The following is an 18898-nucleotide window of genomic DNA, read 5'->3' as shown; positions in this document are numbered from 1 at the left end:
GATACCGCGGCAGCCAGACTCTAGGGTGGCTCCCACAAGCAGTGTCGCCGAGTGCCACTGACTCTCATAGCTCTCTCCCCCGAAGAGTGGGCAGAACATATGGCTTGCTTCTAACCAACAGAATGGAGCAACAGTGACGAGATTTATGTGCTTATGAGTACATGATTACATTACATGCTGGTATGTTACTTAATACCAGTTTTACTAAGAAACTCTCATCCTTGCTGTTTTTTGAGAAACACGCTGCCACACTGTGATCTGCCATGTGGATCAGAGAGCACCACATGTCTCAGAGCTGAAGTGGCTGCAAGCTAACAGCCAGCAAAAAACTGAGTTCTTATGCTGGTGACCTGCGAGGAACTGAATGCCATTACCAACCTGTGAGCACTCAAGCAGACCTTTCCCCAGCGGAGCCCCAGATGAGCAACCAGTGCTGGTCAGTATCCTGATTTACAGCCTTGTGGAGGACCCAGCAAAGCTGCGTCCAGATCCCTTACCTGTATTAACTGTGAGGTAATAAATATGTGCTATTTAAGCCACAAAGGTATATTACTATTCTTATGCAGGAATAGATAACACAGCTATAGACGATGAAACATGTTTAAAATGGTTAGAGATAGAAAAGGAGAAGTAAAAACGTGAAGAAAAAGAAGACAAAAAGATAAAACAGGGAGGTCTAAAAACACAAGTAGAATGTCTAATAATTTTTAAAAAAAGCAGTTCCTTAAATGATTTAATTCAATGGATGGGTTAAACAGCAAATTGAAATCTGCTGAAGAAATAATACATGAACCAGACAACAGATCAAAGAAAATTGATCTAGTTCAGTTTATAACATTTAACACAGATGTTATAAGATGGAAAGACTCGAGAGATTAAGAGAGATATAGGATAGGCTGAAAAACACCAAAATTGACCAAAGAATCCAGAGAACACATTGACCAGAGAACCCAGAAAAACGAAGTAGAAAGACTGAAAGAAATAATGGCTGAGAATTTTCCAGAATTGATGAAAGATAGGATTCCTCAGATTCTAGAAACAACTTAGACCCAAGAAAGATAATCGTAGTAAATATACTGAGGTAACATATAGAACCCCAAGTTCAAAGGGAAGATTATAAAAGCAATGATCAAAAAATCCTCCCTCAGAGGAGCAACAGCAAACTCTTCAACAACAGCAATAGAAACCGTCATACAGAAAAATATCTGCCAAGTGCTAAGAGAAAACTGCCCACCTAGAGTTCCATATTCAACTAAATGATCAATGAGAGAAGAGACATTTTCAGACAAACAAGACCTGAGAGATATTTTACCACTAGGAAATCCTAACAAAAAACCTACTAAAAGCTATTGTTCAGAAATCAAACCCAAACGAAGGAATGTGATGCAAAAACCAAGAGTAAGCAAGATATCTGTGCATGAACAAATCTACACAGCATTGGCTGTAATCAAAAATATAGTCAAGACTACTTGGTGGGTATAAGATTAATATATAATATTCTGATCACTCTGAAATATCATAAACTATACTTCAATAAAAAATGTGTTACCCTGATGTTCAAGACAAAAATCTCACATTGCTGCAAGAATATCTTTATATTAAACAGTACTGTGTGGTAAAAGTGCTGTGGATTTACCTAGTAATCCTCTTATTCCTCACTTCCATTTCATTCTTATCTACTCTCTTTACTCATTAGTTCCTACATTCTCCACATAACTTTTCTCCTATGCTTTTATTTTTACTGTTTTTTCTCTCTTCATCCTTCCCATTTATTTTTTATTTTGAACATGTTTGTGTGTGTGTGTATGTGTAAACATTTATAATACTTCTGCACCATACAAGTTTACTAAAATTTTAAAATCTCAATGTATATGCTACAGAGAGTGGTAATTTCTAAATGTGTAGTTTTTGTTAGGACAAGGTTTCTTTTAAAGAGTTCTACAAAGATGGAGGAAGTTACAAAAGACAGTGGAACTGAGATCCACTTTATTCTATTGCAGTGCTCTGCCACTGAAGCAAGTTGTTGCTGTTTGGTCACTTAGAAGTCGTGTCTGACTCATTTGCAACCCCATGATTGCAGCCTGCCAGGCTGCTCTGTCCACGGGATTTCTCAGGCAAGAATACTGGAATGGGTTGCCATTTCCTTATCCAGGGGATCTTCCGGACCCAGGGATTGAAGCCGAGTCTCCTGCGTTGCAGGTGGATTCTTTACTGCCAAGCCCCGAGGGAAGCCCTACTGAAGCAAGTATGAGATGTTAAAGAAAGCCTTAGGACTACTGGTGCCAGCAATCTGGGCTCCAAACCTTAGCAGTGACAGATGGTCCCCTGGCAAGTTGTTGCTGGGATCAAGGACTGTATCTCTGCATCCTGATGGTGATTCCTATCCCTCGTGCAAGACAACTTCATTTGGTTTCTAACTGAACCATGCTATCTTGAAGCTGTGCTGCAACGAAACCTTCAGGATGTGCCCAAGACTGTAGTTCAAACTCTTGGACCATAGCTAGTCATACTAAATCACTGTCACTGACCTCCCATCTAGTTTGCCTGCAGATATTTCTCCAATACATCTTGAGGTAATAAAATTTCAAGGTAAGTAATTTGCTGATCAGCAAACAGAAAAGATGTAAGTCTCTTATAATCAACTCTTGGTCTCTTACTATACAGTTTGTCAGATGTATAAAAACCAAATTCACACAATTTAACAATTTAACCAATTTAACACAGTGCCAACTCTTCTGCCATTGGCATGATCAATCCAAAGATCTGTATTGGAAATGAACCCCTGAAAGAAGTTATACAGCATTTCTATTTTTGAATATAAAGAAACAAATGGTATTTCATATTGTGAAACAAATCTACATAGGGTTATGGTATTAGAAGCAATTCTTACATCTGGAAACACAGAAATCTTGGATAATTAAAACCTAAACCAATTTAGACAGCTGCTCCACTAACAGAAAAATAAAACAGTCACAGATGCAAAAAGCAAGCAAGTCAAAAAGATCACATGATTTGCTCCTTTTATTTCTCCCAATTAAACTAAAACCAATGTCTCCATCGCTGCCCTCTGCCCACTCTGTTTTGACTCCTCAAAAGAGAAGCTAGAGAAGGATAAAAAGTTTATGGGCCTTGATAATCCCCAAACAGAATAATCCATCTCAGAATAACCAAAATTTGAGTGTATCTTGTTTCACAATCATTTATAGCTGGTTGAATACCATTACAAAGAATTAACATCTACCAAATTCAAATAGAACTTCCACTTCTACAAGTATATAGAAATACTGTCATTAAAACAGCAACAGAAAAACCTCCTTACTTGAGCAGCTGAAGATTTTTGGAAGAGCAAGTTTTGTTGTGGTGAAAACATAATAAAAATAACAGGTGGCATTTTAACAATCGGGGCAATAGGTTAGGGGAAGAAGGTTAAGTAGAGAGGTACAGGTGAAGGATTAACAAGCAGAAGAGCCAACTGTGTGGTCTCAGAAAATGGTGCTGGCAAATTAGAGATATAATTTCATGATGTCCTGGGGCCAGATCTGGGCCGCGTAGGAACTGAAGCCCTTACTCTTGTGGTAAAAAAGTACAAAGCTCTGTCAGCTGATATATAAAACATAGTTATTAATGCCAAAGTCAGGGTGGTGGCCGTAACAACAAATACCCAGAAGTACTCTCTGATGTTCTGAATAGCATTATAATAAGATAATAAACAATATGATGAAGCTAATCTCCTCAGCATTGTTCAGAGAAAGTTCCTCTATAATGAGGTTATTTCAGAATTAGAAGAATCACTTAAGTGGAAAACAGACACAGAAGAGATTAGCAGTTTTCTAGGCTTGATGACCTCTCTCCATAAAGGATCAGGAGAGCCTAAGATTAAAAACTGAAAGGACAAGTTAGCTTAGGTCATAACTTTATTCCTTTTCCTTTTCGCCTCGAAAAGTGGCTATTGTTTCTCTCCCTCCGCAGAGAATCCTGTTCTTCGTCCTCGATTTTGCTCAGAAGAGGTCTAATGATGCTCTTTTCTCCAACTCTGAGTATCTGTCTTACATGGTGTGTAGCACAGAGGCCGAGGTGATGACACAGGGCCGTGATGACACAAGGAGTCAGTCGACATTCTTTCCCCCTCGTTAGACAGGCCAACAGCCTAAGCGTCTCCAACAGCTGATTGCTGCAGGAAGCTCACAGAGTAGCTTCGGTTAACGCCTCTGCTCCCAATCACTTCAATAACTCATCACAAGTCCCCTCTAAGGATTCTCTTTTAAGTCACTCACAACCAAAGCAAAAAGGTATACCTTAGGAAAAAAGATAACATGTTCTTTACTGGAAGGACAATTAATCGGCAGCAAAGAGAAAATAAGGCAAACCAAATAAAATACTGATAGATAAAACTGAGAGTCCACAAATCAGACTATAAAACAATATTCTGCTGATATTTAAATAAAGTAATTCAATGGAAACAATTTAACTGCTGCCTTTTCGCCCTCACTCCTAGATTTCTCTTATTTGAGGCTGGATGAAACTTTTCATTTCTGTGTACTGAGAATGTCACATTGAACCAACATTATTTACTACTTACTTGAGCTTGCTTGCATACTTTAAAAGGGTGAAGGGTTTCTTGGTAGAAAAGCTGATGATAAGCTTGTAGGTCAAACCAAAAGTACACACAGTTCTTCCATAACTGCAGATGGAAAAGGTACATAAATTATTACCACCATTATTAAAGCTCTACAAAGCTCTAATTTCAAATACAAGTAATTGTTTAGTTCTTTGCTGTTACTATAAATCAGGTTCAGTTTAAGATGGTTTTATCTTCTATCACAAACAGGCAACACACAAAATATGAGCACTGTCACTAAATTATATTTTTGCATATATGTTTCTCACATGATTGATCATTTAAAAAGTTAAGTGTTCTAGTAAATAAAGAGTAATCACATATCAATGGCATGAAACTAAAATCTGAAAGCATCTTGATATACATGGCAAATGTATATCACATCAGAAGTAAAAACTACTCTAATAACTGAGCTAATGAAATACTTATCATCTGAGCAAAATAAGGCTGTTGTGATGACTAAGAAACAAACAAAACAAAAAGCCTTGAAATAAGTTTGTCACTATTCATTGCAATTGTAATTGCTAGAGTTATTAAAAATAAAAATTGAGGGACTGATAGAAATTAGCTCTAAAGTTAATATATATTACATTTAAATAGTTACATGAAAGTAATCAATTGTTAATAATGCAAGTCAATCCTTATCTATCTGTACTTTTCTTGCAATTTTAGTAGGATAGTGAACCAAACAGAATTATAGTTAAGATATCTATGTTTTTACTAGATAATTTAGCATGAAATTTCTTACAAGAAGAAATGGGAATTTTAAAATGAAATATAATTACTTGAGCATTAAATTATTTCAATCTCTCATTTTAAATAAAAGTAGAAAATCAGATTTAAAATAACTATCTTCTACCTTGTTCCCTGAGTTCTCACAGAATTTAGTAAAGAAGAATCCAGCTCTATTTTCTACATACAAAGATTGCAACAAATTCTCCATGTCAAATCCTCCTAAGGCACCATCACCCATGGTTTTAATCTAGATAACAAAACAGAAGTGAATTATTCACCCAGAAACATTGTAATCTTTTTATGACATTGAACAACAACAGGGTTTCACAGATTCTGCCAGGCTGTCATTTCCCCAATGGACTATTTTATTTTTGTACCATATATGTAATTAATGCAGTATGTTGCATCTGACTGTCACACAAAATTTGTTTACAGAGCCAACTGTAGTGGAGAGCTCACTCTATTATAAACCAATCTGATTTCAAACTTCATGTTAAACTGACTCCCCACCCTCAACTATTTTCATATTTCAGGCACAGTGATACCATTTTAGGAGTCTTCCAAATCTCCGTTGGTGGCCTCTTTCCTACATGTTTACTGTTATTTTAGCCTTGAGTTGCTGCTAAGAGAGTTATAAAAAGAAATATCTTCAAGGCCTCTCAGTGCTACTCATTAACTGTCCTTATGGGGTCCCTCTCTGGACAGTCTCACCCCATAAGGTCATGGCCTTCAAGTGGAAAGGCAGTATAAATTCTCATAAAACTTTGCTATTTATGGGTTTCTCTGCCAACAATGCTGGCAAGCCTAACACCGTTTTTGAAATGTAGAAAACTGGCTATTTCTCCAAGCACAAGAGTAACTCTAAAATAAGAAAGGGTATCCAGTATTCACATGAGCTCTTTGCTATTTGTTGTGTGAAACTCGCACTTCCTTATAATAAGACAACTGTGGCATGGGTGATTTAGGGTTTAAGTCAGGTTCTTGCTCTTGCTTTATTATCTCCCTTTATTCCCCTACATTACAAATTCTGAGGTAAAAATTTAATGTTTTTATGATGTTTAACCATTGGCATTCCAAAACTAAAAAGTCATTATTTGGGTAAGAAAAATACTAAATAGAAGAAAAGAAGACTTGTTTGCTTAGAATAAAATAAGTAGTACAAGATTATATCTAAGTGTTCAGACAATATTAGGACTACCAAGGTTTCTACCTAAAGTGTAACTGTTATTAAAGAATGTGAAATTTTCATTTAGAACTGGTGTGTTAAATCCACATTATGAAGGTAACTACAGTCTGGAAATACTGAGCTTTGTAAAAATTCTAAGCCTCTAAAACATAATATGAAATATCCTAGATGGTTTTATTTTGTGTCTGAGGTGTGATCATACCAAAACAAGAACATAGCTGTTTTTGAAAACAGTAATAAATGGAATATATAGCAACATGGTGCTACAAAAAGAAATAGGAAGTTTTTGTATAACAATGTGATGTTTGGTAGAAACCAATGCAATCCTGTAAAGTAATTATCCTTCAATTAAAAATAAATAAATTTAAAAAAATAAACTTTTTGTATAAAAATTCTTTTGGAAGTAAAAAATAAATTTTTGTTCAATAAAGAAAAATTATTATGGTAAATAAATAAAAATTCTCTAAAGTCAGGGAACATTGATTAGGTAAAACGAAGAGTCAAATTAGTCCTCCAAATACTTACCAAAGGTTCTTCTGTATAGGTGTATCTTCTATCCAGCTGGGGCTTCAGACATTCAGAAATGTCAGTAAAAGATGTTAAACGAATAACTTTGCTGCTTTCTGACATGCGCCTTGACCTAAATTATAGGGATGAGAACGAATTAATCAATCAACAAATATTTTAAGCACCTTTGATATACATGTACTAAATCTTAGGAGTGCTTCTAAAGCATTGTGAGAACTATTTGAAAAAAAAAAAATATATATATATAAAAGCATTAAGTCCAGCCCTCAAGAGGATGTTGAGAAAATGACGTATAGTCATACAGAAAGATGATTCTCAATAAGATAAATGCTGGTTGAATGAATTTGTGAATGTATGACAGATGCCAAATGTCTGGGATGGATAATAAAACTATGGGCGTGTAAGAATGAGAAGTCCCTTGGAGCTATGTTAGTAATTAAACAAGATTTTTTTCATGATTAATTGGTGGAAGATACATTCTCTCTGTTGTAAAGGGGTTCTTCAGATGGGGAGAATAGTGAGCAATATATGAAGGTAAGCAGAGAAAGTCTTGTTTAAAATGCAGAAAGTTGACTGATTTTCTTAGGGTAAGAGGACACTAAAAGCTAAACTATATACCAAACGGTGTGCCAGAAATAGTTCATATGAATATATTTAATCCTTATAACAGGTGGGTCTCATAAGGGTTTATATGTGGCAGCCTGAGATGAGATAACAGAAGACTCTGGAGTTAGACTAATGACTTTGGACCTTATCTTTTTACATTTTCTCATCCAGTTCCCTCTCCCACAGGCCAGTGCAATCATCCCAAACCTCACTTTCCAGTTCCATAAAACATGCTTCTTCCAACTCATCAATCTCCCTCAACTCCAACCCACCAGCAGGTTACTCTGCAGTTTCTTCTCAGACAAAATGTAGGTACAACATGCTTCAGTTTCCCCTCCCTCATGTAGCAGACACTATTAATCCACCCAGCTAACTCAACACCCATGTCCAGCAACATGATTCTATCACAAGCACCATGAAATACTATAAAAGCTAAATATTCACTTGAAAAGACGCCAGGGAGGGACAAGTGGTTGTGTAACCCAGTTGCGACTAATGAGATAAAAAATTAAGTCTGCTGGGGAGCTTCTATGAAAGCATGCTTTCCTGACTACAGGGAGAGAATTAACAGATACTGCCCCCTTCTTTATGATTTGAAAGCCTGATGTCAGGAGCTGTAACTCTACTGACTGCAAAGGAATGGCCAAGTGCATTACAAAGATATAAGCCTTAATACTCTTAATCTGGTGAATCGACACTAGCAGTTGCTTACACTCATATTTCTTGTTCTGTGGGAAAAAAAATGTCAAATTTTTCTAAGCCACTGTTGATTAATTTTTCTGTTATTGGCAGCTGAAAGCATTTCAAATTTAACTATCAACAAATATATCCACCTATACCCATCCTCGACTTCCCTGCTAGCTGAGACGGTAAAAGCGTCTGCCTACAATGAGGGAGACCCAAGTTCAATCCCTGGGTGGGGAAGATCCTCTGGAAAAGGAAATGACAACCCACTCCAGTACCCTTGCCTGGAAAATCCCATGGATGGAGGAGCGTGGTAGGCTACAGTCCATGGGGTTGCAAAGAGTCAGACACGACTGAGCGACGTCACTTTCACTTTCATACCCAACCTTATTTCCTTCCATTCTGACTCAGGAAGAACTGTCCTATTTCACGTCCAAGGTAGCCTCACTGCCTTGGTATCTAAACCCCTCTCTCCACTGGCCTTGGAAAAGAAAGGCACAGAGAGTAGATGAGTGATTGAGTGATTGCCCGGCGTTGGGGGAGGGGAGAATGAGGAGTGACTGCTAGTGAGGCGGAGCTGCTTTTTAGGGTGATGAGTTGTTCTGGAATTATATAGTGATGATAGTTTTATAATCATATAAACATAACTAAAAACCACTGAATTTTATACCTGAACGTGATTAAAATGGTGCATTTTACAGTAGGTAAATTTTATCTCAATAAAACAGAATAAATGTGAGGTAATAAATCACTAAACAAAGAACTATCCACCAGCAGACCCCACACTAAAGTTAATACCTTTGGTATTAATACCAAAGTTAATACCCTTTGGAAGGAAAAGAATTCCATTTGAAATAAAGAACAATTTCATTGGGCAAATAGATGGGCAACTCTAAATGAATTTTTAAAGTATACTATGTTAAATAAGCAGAATATTATTAGGAGTATTTTGAGTTCTCAAATTTGAGAAATATTAGTAGTCTGAAGAGTTCTGCTCTTAATTTAGAGTATGCATGGGAGTATAACTCTACTATCTATCCCTGAAATATAAGAACTCATGTAAAAAAAGAAAAGTATTCATTTTCAATTTCTATTTAACCTTTAAATTCTTCAAACATCTTACCATTGCAGAAAAGCACTGGGACACAGAAAGCTGCACCTACCCTTTCTCAATCATATCATCCTTAGAAGAAACTGGATTCAAAGACTCACTCTTCCAAGGTTTATAAACTGCTGTCTTTACTCTAGGTGATTTCTTGGGAGATTTAGGAAGTTGTAGTAAACTGGATTCTTCTTTCTAAAAAGTAGTAAGATGATGAACAAAGTGAAAAATGGGCCAAGTGGGGAGAAAAAGACAGAGGATAAAGCACATTCTCCATAGATACCTCAAATTTATTCTGATCACTAGAGGATTTCTTCCCTTACTCTATCACCTACTATGCTATGTTTAAGAAGCAAAATAAAATATTTTTATTTTTAATTCTTAACTATTAAATATTCTTATTCCCCTTCTCAAACTCCAACTTTAAAGCAGCCAGCAGGCTGAAATCTGTAGACCTATTTGGAGCATTTCAAAAGGCCAAAGGTCCCCCACTATTGTGAAAGAAGACTCTTTCCTGGAGGAAGAATTTAGTGCTGTGTATATGTGTACGTGTGTGTATATGTGTGTTTGTGTGTGTGTGTGAGCAAATGTATGTGTGCTGGGGTGGGGAATGCAGGTAGCAGGGTGGGAAAAGACTTTGGAAACCATTGGTCCATAAGAGGCTATATCTTAGACTATTTCCTTCCATTTTGGACATTTTATTTTTATGGGTATCACTCCCACTCTTAAATGTTTTTTGTAGTAAAAGTTAATTATTTGAATCTAGAACATGAGATGCTACACACATGAATCAAAAATGTCCAGAAAGAGAAAGAAACAATCATATACATGCATATATGTATATTTTTATAAGTATAGAATCAAAAATGTCCAGAGAGGAGAAAGAAACAATTATATACATGCATATATGTATATTTTTATAAGTATATAAATGTAATATTATATAATATTTTAAAGGATTATCAAAATTATAACACCTGGAAAAATACTAACGAAGATGTTACATTACCAAAATCCAAAAATATAAATGTATTAAAATTAAAAATTCACAAAAAGCCTAAGAGAAAATAAGTTAATAGTTGTCGAGAAGTAGATGAGATCAGAGTGACTTGTCTCTTTGTTTCAAAACTTGTCTAAGTTTCCAAATTTACAGTTTTATTATTTTTAATGCAATGCTTTTATTCATTTATTTATTTAATATTTATTTATTTGACCACACTGGGTCTTAGTTGTGGCATGTAGGATTTTTGATCTTCATTGCAGCATGCAGGATCTTTAGTTGCAACATGCAAATTCTTATTTGCAGCATGTGGGATCTAGTTCCATGACCAGGGACCAAACCTGTGTCCCCTGCATTGGGAGTGCAGTCTTAGCCACTGGACCACCAGGTAAATCCCAAGTTTTACTATTTTTATAATTTGAAAGACAAACCAAAAAAAAAAAAAAAAAAAACTTCCTATATGTCAGCTTCAATTAGAATGTAATATATGCTGCTGGAGAGCAAGAAATATATTTGTGATGCTTTACTATCCAGAACAAACAACAAAATCTTATATACATTCTAGCTGCCTAACAGCTACTTATAATTTTTTAAGAATTCTATAAATAAAATTAATTACTCATATGCAGAATACATCATGCAAAATGCCAGGCTGGATGAAGCACAAGCTGGAATCAAGACTGCCAGGAGAAATGTCAATAACCTCAGATACACAGATGACACCACCCTTATGGCAGAAAGCAAAGAGGAACTAAAGAGCCTCTTGATGAAAGTGAAAGAGGAAAGTGAAAAAGCTGGCTTAAAACTCAACATTCAGAAAACGAAGATCATGGCATCCAGTCCCATCACTTCATGGCAAATAGATGGGGAAACAGTGAGAGATTATTTTGGGGAGCTCCAAAATCACTGCAGATGGTGACTGAAGCCATGAGATTAAAAGACGCTTGCTCCTTGGAAGAAAATCTATGACCAACCTAGACAGCATATTAAAAAGCAGAGACATTACTTTGCCAACATAGGTCTGTCTAGTCAAGGCTATGGTTTTTCCAGTAGTCATGTATGGATGTGAGAGTTGGACTATAAAGAAAACTGAGGGATGAAGAATTGATGCTTTTTAACTTTGGTGTTGGAGAAGACTCTTGAGAGTCCTTTGGACTGCAAAGAGATCCAACCAGTCCATCCTAAAGGAAATCAGTCTTGAATATTCACTGGAAGGACTGATGCTGAAGCTGAAACTCCCAATATTTTGGCCACCTGATGTGAAGAATGGACTCATTGGTAAAGACCCTGATGCTGGGAAAGATTGAAGGTGGCAGGAGAAGGGGACGACAGATGAGATGGCTGGATCCAACTCTATGGACATGAGTTTGAGTAAGCTCTGGGAGCTGGTGATGGACAGGGAAGCCTGGCATACTGGAGTCCATGGGATCGCAAAGAGTCAGACACGACTGACTAACTGAACTGAGACTGATATTTTGCATATAATGTCCTAGGTATCAGGGCTCACATCTGTTTTAATAATTTGGAACACAGCATGACATTAAGCAACACTCTGCAAATAAGGGGAACCACAGGAGACTGGGCTTATTAAAGGTATATTATACAAAAGTGGTCAAATTCACAGACACAAAGTAGAATGATGGTTACCAGGGGATGCAAGAGGGGTTGGTGAATGGTTATATAGTTTCAAATTTGCAAGATAAAATAGTTCTGAAGATCTGTTACACAACAATGCAAATATACTTATACTACTACTGCAATGTACACTTGAAAATGGTTAAGATGATAAATTTTGTCATGTTCTCTTTGTTATTGTTGTTCAGTCCTTCAATTCTGTCCAACTCTTTGTGACCCCATGGACTGCAGCATGCTAGGCTTCCCTGTCCTTCACCAACTCTCGAGTTTGCTCAAACTCATGTCCCTTGAGTCAGTGATGCCATTCAACCATCTCATCCTCTGTTGTCCCCTTCACCTCCTGCCTTCAATCTTTCCCAGCATCAGGGTCTTTTCTAATGAGTCAGCTCTTTGCATCAGGTGGCCAAAGTATTGAAGCTTCAGCATCAATCCTTCCAATGAATATTCAGGACTGATTTCCTTTAGGATTGACTGGTTGGATCTCCTTGCAGTCCAAAGGACCCTCAAGAGTCTTCTCCAGCACCACAGTTCAAAAGGATAAATTCTTCAGTGCTCAGCTTTCTTTACAGTTCAACTCTCACATCCATGCATACTACTGGAAATACCATAGCTTTGACTAGATGGATTTTTGTTAGCAAAGTATTGCCATTATGCTCTGCTTATTATTATTAATACACCATCTAGGTTTGTCACAGCTTTTCTTCCAAGGAGCAAGCATCTTTTAATTTCATGGCTGCAGTCACCATCTAGGTGATTTTGGAGCCCCCAAAATAAAGTCTGTCTCTGTCTCCATTGTTTCCCCATCTATTTGCCATGAAGTGATGGGACCAGATGCCATGATCTTCGTTTTTTGAATGTTGAGTTTTAAGCCAGCTTTTTCACTCTCCTCTTTCACTTTCATCAAGAGGCTCTTTAGTTCCTCTTTGCTTACTGCCATAAGGGTGGTGGTATCTGCATATCTGAGGTTATTGATATTTCTCCCAGCAATCTTGATTCCAGCTTGTGCTTCATCCAGCCTGGCACTTGACATGATGTACTCTGCATAGAAGCTAAATAAGCAGGGTGACAGTATACAGCCTTGATCAATTTGGAACCTTTCCCAATTTGGAACCAGTCTGTTGTTCCATGTCTGGTTCTAATTGTTGTTTCTTGACCTGCATACAGATTTTTCAGGAGGCAGGTCAGGTGATCTGGTATTCCCATCTCTTTCAGAATTTTCCACAGTTTATTGTGATCCACACAGTCAAAGGCTTTGGCATAGTCAATAATGCAGAAGTAGATGTTTTTCTGGAACTCTCTTGCCTTTTCGATGATCCAGAGATGTTGGCAATTTTATTTCTGGTTCCTCTGCCTTTTCTAAATCCAGCTTGAACATCTGGAAGTTCTCGGCTCACATACTATTGAAGCCTTGCTTGGAGAATTTTAAGCATTACTTTGCTAGTGTGTGAGATGAGTACAATTGTGTGGTGGTATAAACATTCTTTGGCATCGCCTTTCTTTGGGATTGGAATGAAAACTGACCTTTTCCAGTCCTGTGGCCACTGCTGAGTTTTTCAAATTTGGTGGCATATTGAGTGCAGCACTTTCACAGCATCGTCTTTCAGGATTTGAAATAGCTCAGCTGGAATTCTATCACTTCCACTAGCTTTACTCATAGTGATGATTCCTAAGGCCCACTTGACCTCACACTCCAAGATGTCTGGCTCTAGGTGAGTGATCACACCATCACAGTTATCTGGGTCATGGAGATCTTTTTTGTGTAGTTCTTCTGTGCATTCTTGCCACCTCTTCTTAATATCTTCTGCTTCTGTTAGGTCCACGCACTTTCTGTCCTTTACTGCACCTATCTTCACATGAAATGTTCCCTTGGTATCTCTAATTTTCTTGAGGAGATCTCTAGTCTTTCCTATTCTATTGTTTTCCTCTATTTCTTTGCATCGTTCACTTAGCAAGTCTTTCTTATCTCTCCTTGCTATTCTATGGAACTCTGCATTTAAATGGGTATATCTTTCTTTTTCTCCTTTGCCTTCCACTTCTCTTTTCTCAGCTCTTTGTAAGGCCTCCTCAGACAACCATTTTGCCTTTTTACATTTCTTTTTCTTGGGGATGGTTTTGGTCACAGTCTCCTGTACAATGCTAAGAACCTCTGTCCACAATTCTTCAGGCACTCTGTCTACGGGATCTAAACCCTTGAATCTATTTGTGACTTCTATGGTACAGTTGTAAGGGATTTGATTTAGGTCATACCTAATGGCCCACTGGTTTTCCCTAGTTTCTTCAATTTAAGTATGAATTTGGCAATAAGGAGTTTATGATCTGAGTCACAGTCAGCTCCCAGTCTTGTTTTTGCTGACTGTATAGAGCTTTTCCATCGAAGGCTGCAAAGAATATAATCAACCTGATTTTGGTATTGACCATTTGGTGATGTCCATGTATAGAGTTGTTTCCTTTGTGGCTGGAACAGGGTGTTTGCTATGACCAGTGCATTCTGTTGGTAAAACTCTGTCAGCCTTTGCCCTGCTTCTTTTTGTATTTTAAGGTCAAACTTATCTGTTACTCCAGCTATCTCTTGACTTCCTATTTTTGTATTCCAGTCCATGATGAAAAGGATATCTTTTTGTGGTTCTTTTTTTGTGTGTGTGTGTTACTTCTAGGAAGTCTTGTAGGTCTTCATAGAACCATTCACCTTCAGCTTCTTTGGCATTAGTGGTTGGGGCATAGACTTGTATTACTGTGATTACTGAACAGTTTGCCTTGGAAACGAACAGAGATCATTCTGCCGTTTTGAGATTGCATCCAAGTACTGCATTTCAGATTCTTTTGTTGACTATGAGAGCTACTCCATTTCTTCTTAGGAATTCTTGCCCAAAGTAGTAGATATAAAGGTCATCTGAATTAAATTTTCCCATTGCCATCCATTTTAGTTCACTGATTGCTAAAACGTCAATATTCACTCTTGCCATCTCCTGTTTGACCACTTCCAATTTACCTTGATTCGTGGACCTAACATTCCAGGTTTCTAAGCAATATTGCTCTTTACAGCATCAGACTTTACTTTCACCACCAGACACATCCACAACTGGGCATTGTTTCCATTTTGACTCAGCCCCTTCACTCCTTCTGGAACTATTTCTCTACTCTTCTCCAGTAGCATATCTGGGCACCTACCAACCTGGGGAATTCATCTTTCAGTGTCATATCTTTTTGCTTTTCCTATTGTTCATGGGGTTCTCAAGACAAGAATGCTGAAGGGGTGTGCCGTTCCCTTCTGCAGTGGAGCACGTTCTGTCAGAACTCTCCACCATGACCCGTCTACTTGGGTGGCCCTACACAGCATGGCTCATACTTTCCTTGAGTTAGACAAGGCTCTGATCCATGTGCTTTTACCACTATAAAAAGCTTTCTAAATAAAAAAAAAAAAAATTTAAGTGTATTATACTTAAAATTAAAGTATGGCCCAAGTTAGTATTTTTGAGCTTTCTGGCTTGGGAGAAAGCTAGAAAAGTAGCCCGAAAGAAAAGAATCTTTTCTTTTGATAGAAAAAAAAAATACTATCAAAAGGGCACAGTAGAACTGGAGGCGGGTACAGGAGCTATTCCATATCATGATTGAGATGGTAGATACGCAATGTATATATTTGTCAAAAAGTTCAGAACAAAAGGTGAATTTTACTTTGAATAAAAGATATTTTAACTTTTAAAATAGGAAAAATAAAGAAAATAGAATCAAGTTCCATTGCTTACACTGTTTTCTGCCAAGGAGAAACAGAATGAGATCAAAACAAGTTACTCAACTAGAAAACACTGATGATAACAGGTGTGGTGATGGATGGTACTCAGAAAGCCAAGTGTGCTCACTACACTATGTCCCTAAGATTTGTCTTAACCTGGTGACTGAGTCACAAAGTCACACGGGCTAACAAGGACGCTCAGTTGATCAGTTAAGTGGCATACAAAAAGGCCCTGGGTGCAAAGGAGGTCAGAAAAGTGTCTACATAATGGCTAAAAAACCATTAGCTCACTATAATGACACTAACTCAAGGTGTGGTCCCCAGGCCAGCAGAAAGAGCATCACCTGGGAGCAAGCATGTGAAATATGCAAATCCTTGGGCCCCATCCCAGACCTACTGAATCTTGATCTTTAGGAGGAGCCCTGAAGTCTCTATTCTAACAAGCTCTTCAGGTGACTCACTGAAGCTTGAGAATCACTAACTTGTAGCGGTGCTTTGCAGCAAATCACCTAGGAGTCTTATTAAAATATAGGTGACTCACTGAAGCTTGAGAATCACTAACTTGTAGCGGTGCTTTGTAGCAAATCACCTAGGAGTCTTATTAAAATATAGGTTCTAAAATGTGACTCTAGGGACTTCCCTGGTGATCCAGGGGTTAAAAATCCACCTTCCAATGCAGGGAACATGGGTTAGCTCCCTTATCAGGGAACTGAGATACCACATGCCACACGATGCGGCCCAAAAAAATAATGTTCAGGCAGGATGAGAACCTCAATTTTATGCAAACTCCTGATTTTAGAGTGACTCTCACCTGGTCTGGTGATGGACAGGGAATCCTGGTGTGCTGCAGCCTACGGGGTTGGAAAGAGTTGGACACGACTTCTCGACTGAACTGAACTGAATGCACTCAGTCTGTATCAATTAAATCTGACTCTCTGAAGGTGGGACGCAGGCATCAGTATGTCTAAAAGCTCTCTGTGATTCTAGAATGCATACAGGGTTAAGAAACCACTGACAGAAAAACTGTAAGGTATTTGAAGTTCTAAAGCACTACTTGTAGAAGCAGAATTTTAAAAGTCACATTATACATCTTCCTGACTTTTAAAAATAAGTTATCTTAATCACAAAGTAATCATTTCTGAAGGGGTCGTGTGTGACTATGGTCAATAACACAACATTGTTTGACACCTTTAAAGGCTTGAAAGATTAATAAGGCTCTTTACTTCTGAAATGTATGTCTTAGCTACATTTATTACATCTCTGTGCCAAAGCACATAGGGTTCTTTACTTCTTCTCTGTAAATTTGGGTAACTTTTCTTCTCTTTGTGGACTTTTCCTATTTTTTTGTCCTACCCTTCCCTGTTGTGAAAATAATGCTCACTATTTCTAATTTTGCCATTGCTATTTTTCACTCATTTGTTCAGTTTACACTTATTAAGTGCCAGGCACTATTCCAGGCACTGAGAGAAAGCAGTTAACAAAGAAGAGACCTAATGAAACTTAAAAGCTTTTGCACAACAAAGGAAACTATAAGCAAAATGAAAAGACAACCTTCAGAATGGGAGAAAATAATAGCAAATGAAGAAACAGACAAATCTCAAAAATATACAAGCAACTCCTGAAGCTCAATTCCAGAAAAATAAATGACCCAATCAAAAAATGGGCCAAAGATCTAAACAGACATTTCTCCAAAGAAGAGATACAGATGGCTAACAAACACATGGAAAGGTGCTCAACATTACTCATTATCAGAGAAATGCAAATCAAAACCACAATGAGGTACCACTACACGCCAGTCAGAATGGCTGCTATCCAAAAGTCTACAAGCAATAAATGCTGGAGAGGGTGTGGAAAAAAGGGAACCCTCTTACACTGTTGGTGGGAATGCAAACTAGTACAGCAAACTAATACACACAGCAAACAGTGTGGAGATTCCTTAAAAAACTGGAAATAGAACTGCCATATGACCCAGCAATCCCACTCCTGGGCATACACACCGAGGAAACAAGATCTGAAAGAGACACTTGTACCCCAATGTTCATCACAGCACTGTTTATAATAGCCAGAACATGGAAGCAACCTAGATGCCTATCAGCAGACAAATGGATAAGAAAGCTATGGTACATATACACAATGGAATATTACTCAGCCATTAAAAAGAATACATTTGAATCAGTTCTAATGAGATGGATGAAACTGGAGCCCATTATATAGAGTGAAGTAAGCCAGAAAGATAAATACCAATACAGTATACTAACACATATATATGGGATTTAAAAAAATGGTAACAATAACCCTATATGCAGGACAGAAAAAGAGACACAGATGTATAGAACAAACTTTTGGACTCTGTGGGAGAAGGCAAGGGTGGGATGATCTGAGAGAATAGCACTGAAACATGTATATTATCAAGTGTGAAACAGATCAGCAGCCCAGGTTGGATGCATGAGACAAGTGTTCAGGGCTGGTGCACTGGGAAGACCCAGAGGGATGGGATGGGGAGGGAGGCGGGAGGGGGGATCAGGATGGGGAACACATGTAAATCCATGGCTGATTCATGTCAATGTATGGCAAAAACCACTACAATATTGTAAAGTAATTAGGCCTCCAACTAATAAAAATAAATGAAAAAAAAAAAAAGAAAAGTCCCTTATATTCTGGTAGGAGGTGAAAGACAATAAACATAAATCAACGTGGTCTTAAGTATGATGAGGCAAGATAAGGCAGAGCAGAGGGCTTGGATAGTGAGGGAGAGAATCTGTGCTGTCCCGCGCAGCATGTTTACATGGAAGAATCAAGGACAGCCTCTCTGACTAAGTGACACCAGGGCAGACACCAAGCGGAGTGAGGGGCGACCACATATCTGGAGGAAGAGCGCTCCAATGGAAGGGAAAGAGCAAGTGCAACACTCTCGGGTTTCTGTTTGGTGTGCCCCAGGAACAGCATGGAGTGGTATAAGCTAAAGAAGAGTGCTAGGGAATAAGGCCAGGAAGTCAGCAGGGCAGTGGACAGCTGTATAAAGACTCTAGCTTGCATTCTGACTGAGAGAGGAGGCCACTAGGGAGTTTTGAGCA

The 18898-nt window shown here is 37.9% G+C and overlaps 1 protein-coding gene across 3 annotated transcripts in view; it reads right to left on the bottom strand.

Moving 5' to 3' along the window:
• Positions 1 to 18898, bottom strand: part of RGS22 (regulator of G protein signaling 22) — a 148331-nt gene that overhangs the window by 78510 nt on the left and 50923 nt on the right. For all 3 annotated transcript variants that reach the window (XM_070477333.1, XM_070477331.1, XM_070477332.1), the window contains exons 11-14: positions 9521 to 9654; positions 7065 to 7179; positions 5478 to 5600; positions 4580 to 4681 (exon numbers count right to left, since the gene is read on the bottom strand). In XM_070477333.1, coding sequence (XP_070333434.1) covers positions 4580 to 4681; positions 5478 to 5600; positions 7065 to 7179; positions 9521 to 9654 — 474 coding nt within the window. The remainder of the gene's footprint in view (positions 1 to 4579; positions 4682 to 5477; positions 5601 to 7064; positions 7180 to 9520; positions 9655 to 18898) is intronic.

Source organism: Odocoileus virginianus, chromosome 15, assembly GCF_023699985.2.
Source record: "Odocoileus virginianus isolate 20LAN1187 ecotype Illinois chromosome 15, Ovbor_1.2, whole genome shotgun sequence".
NCBI classification, from domain to species: Eukaryota; Metazoa; Chordata; class Mammalia; order Artiodactyla; family Cervidae; genus Odocoileus; species Odocoileus virginianus.
This window is presented reverse-complemented; position numbering and strand designations above follow the sequence as displayed.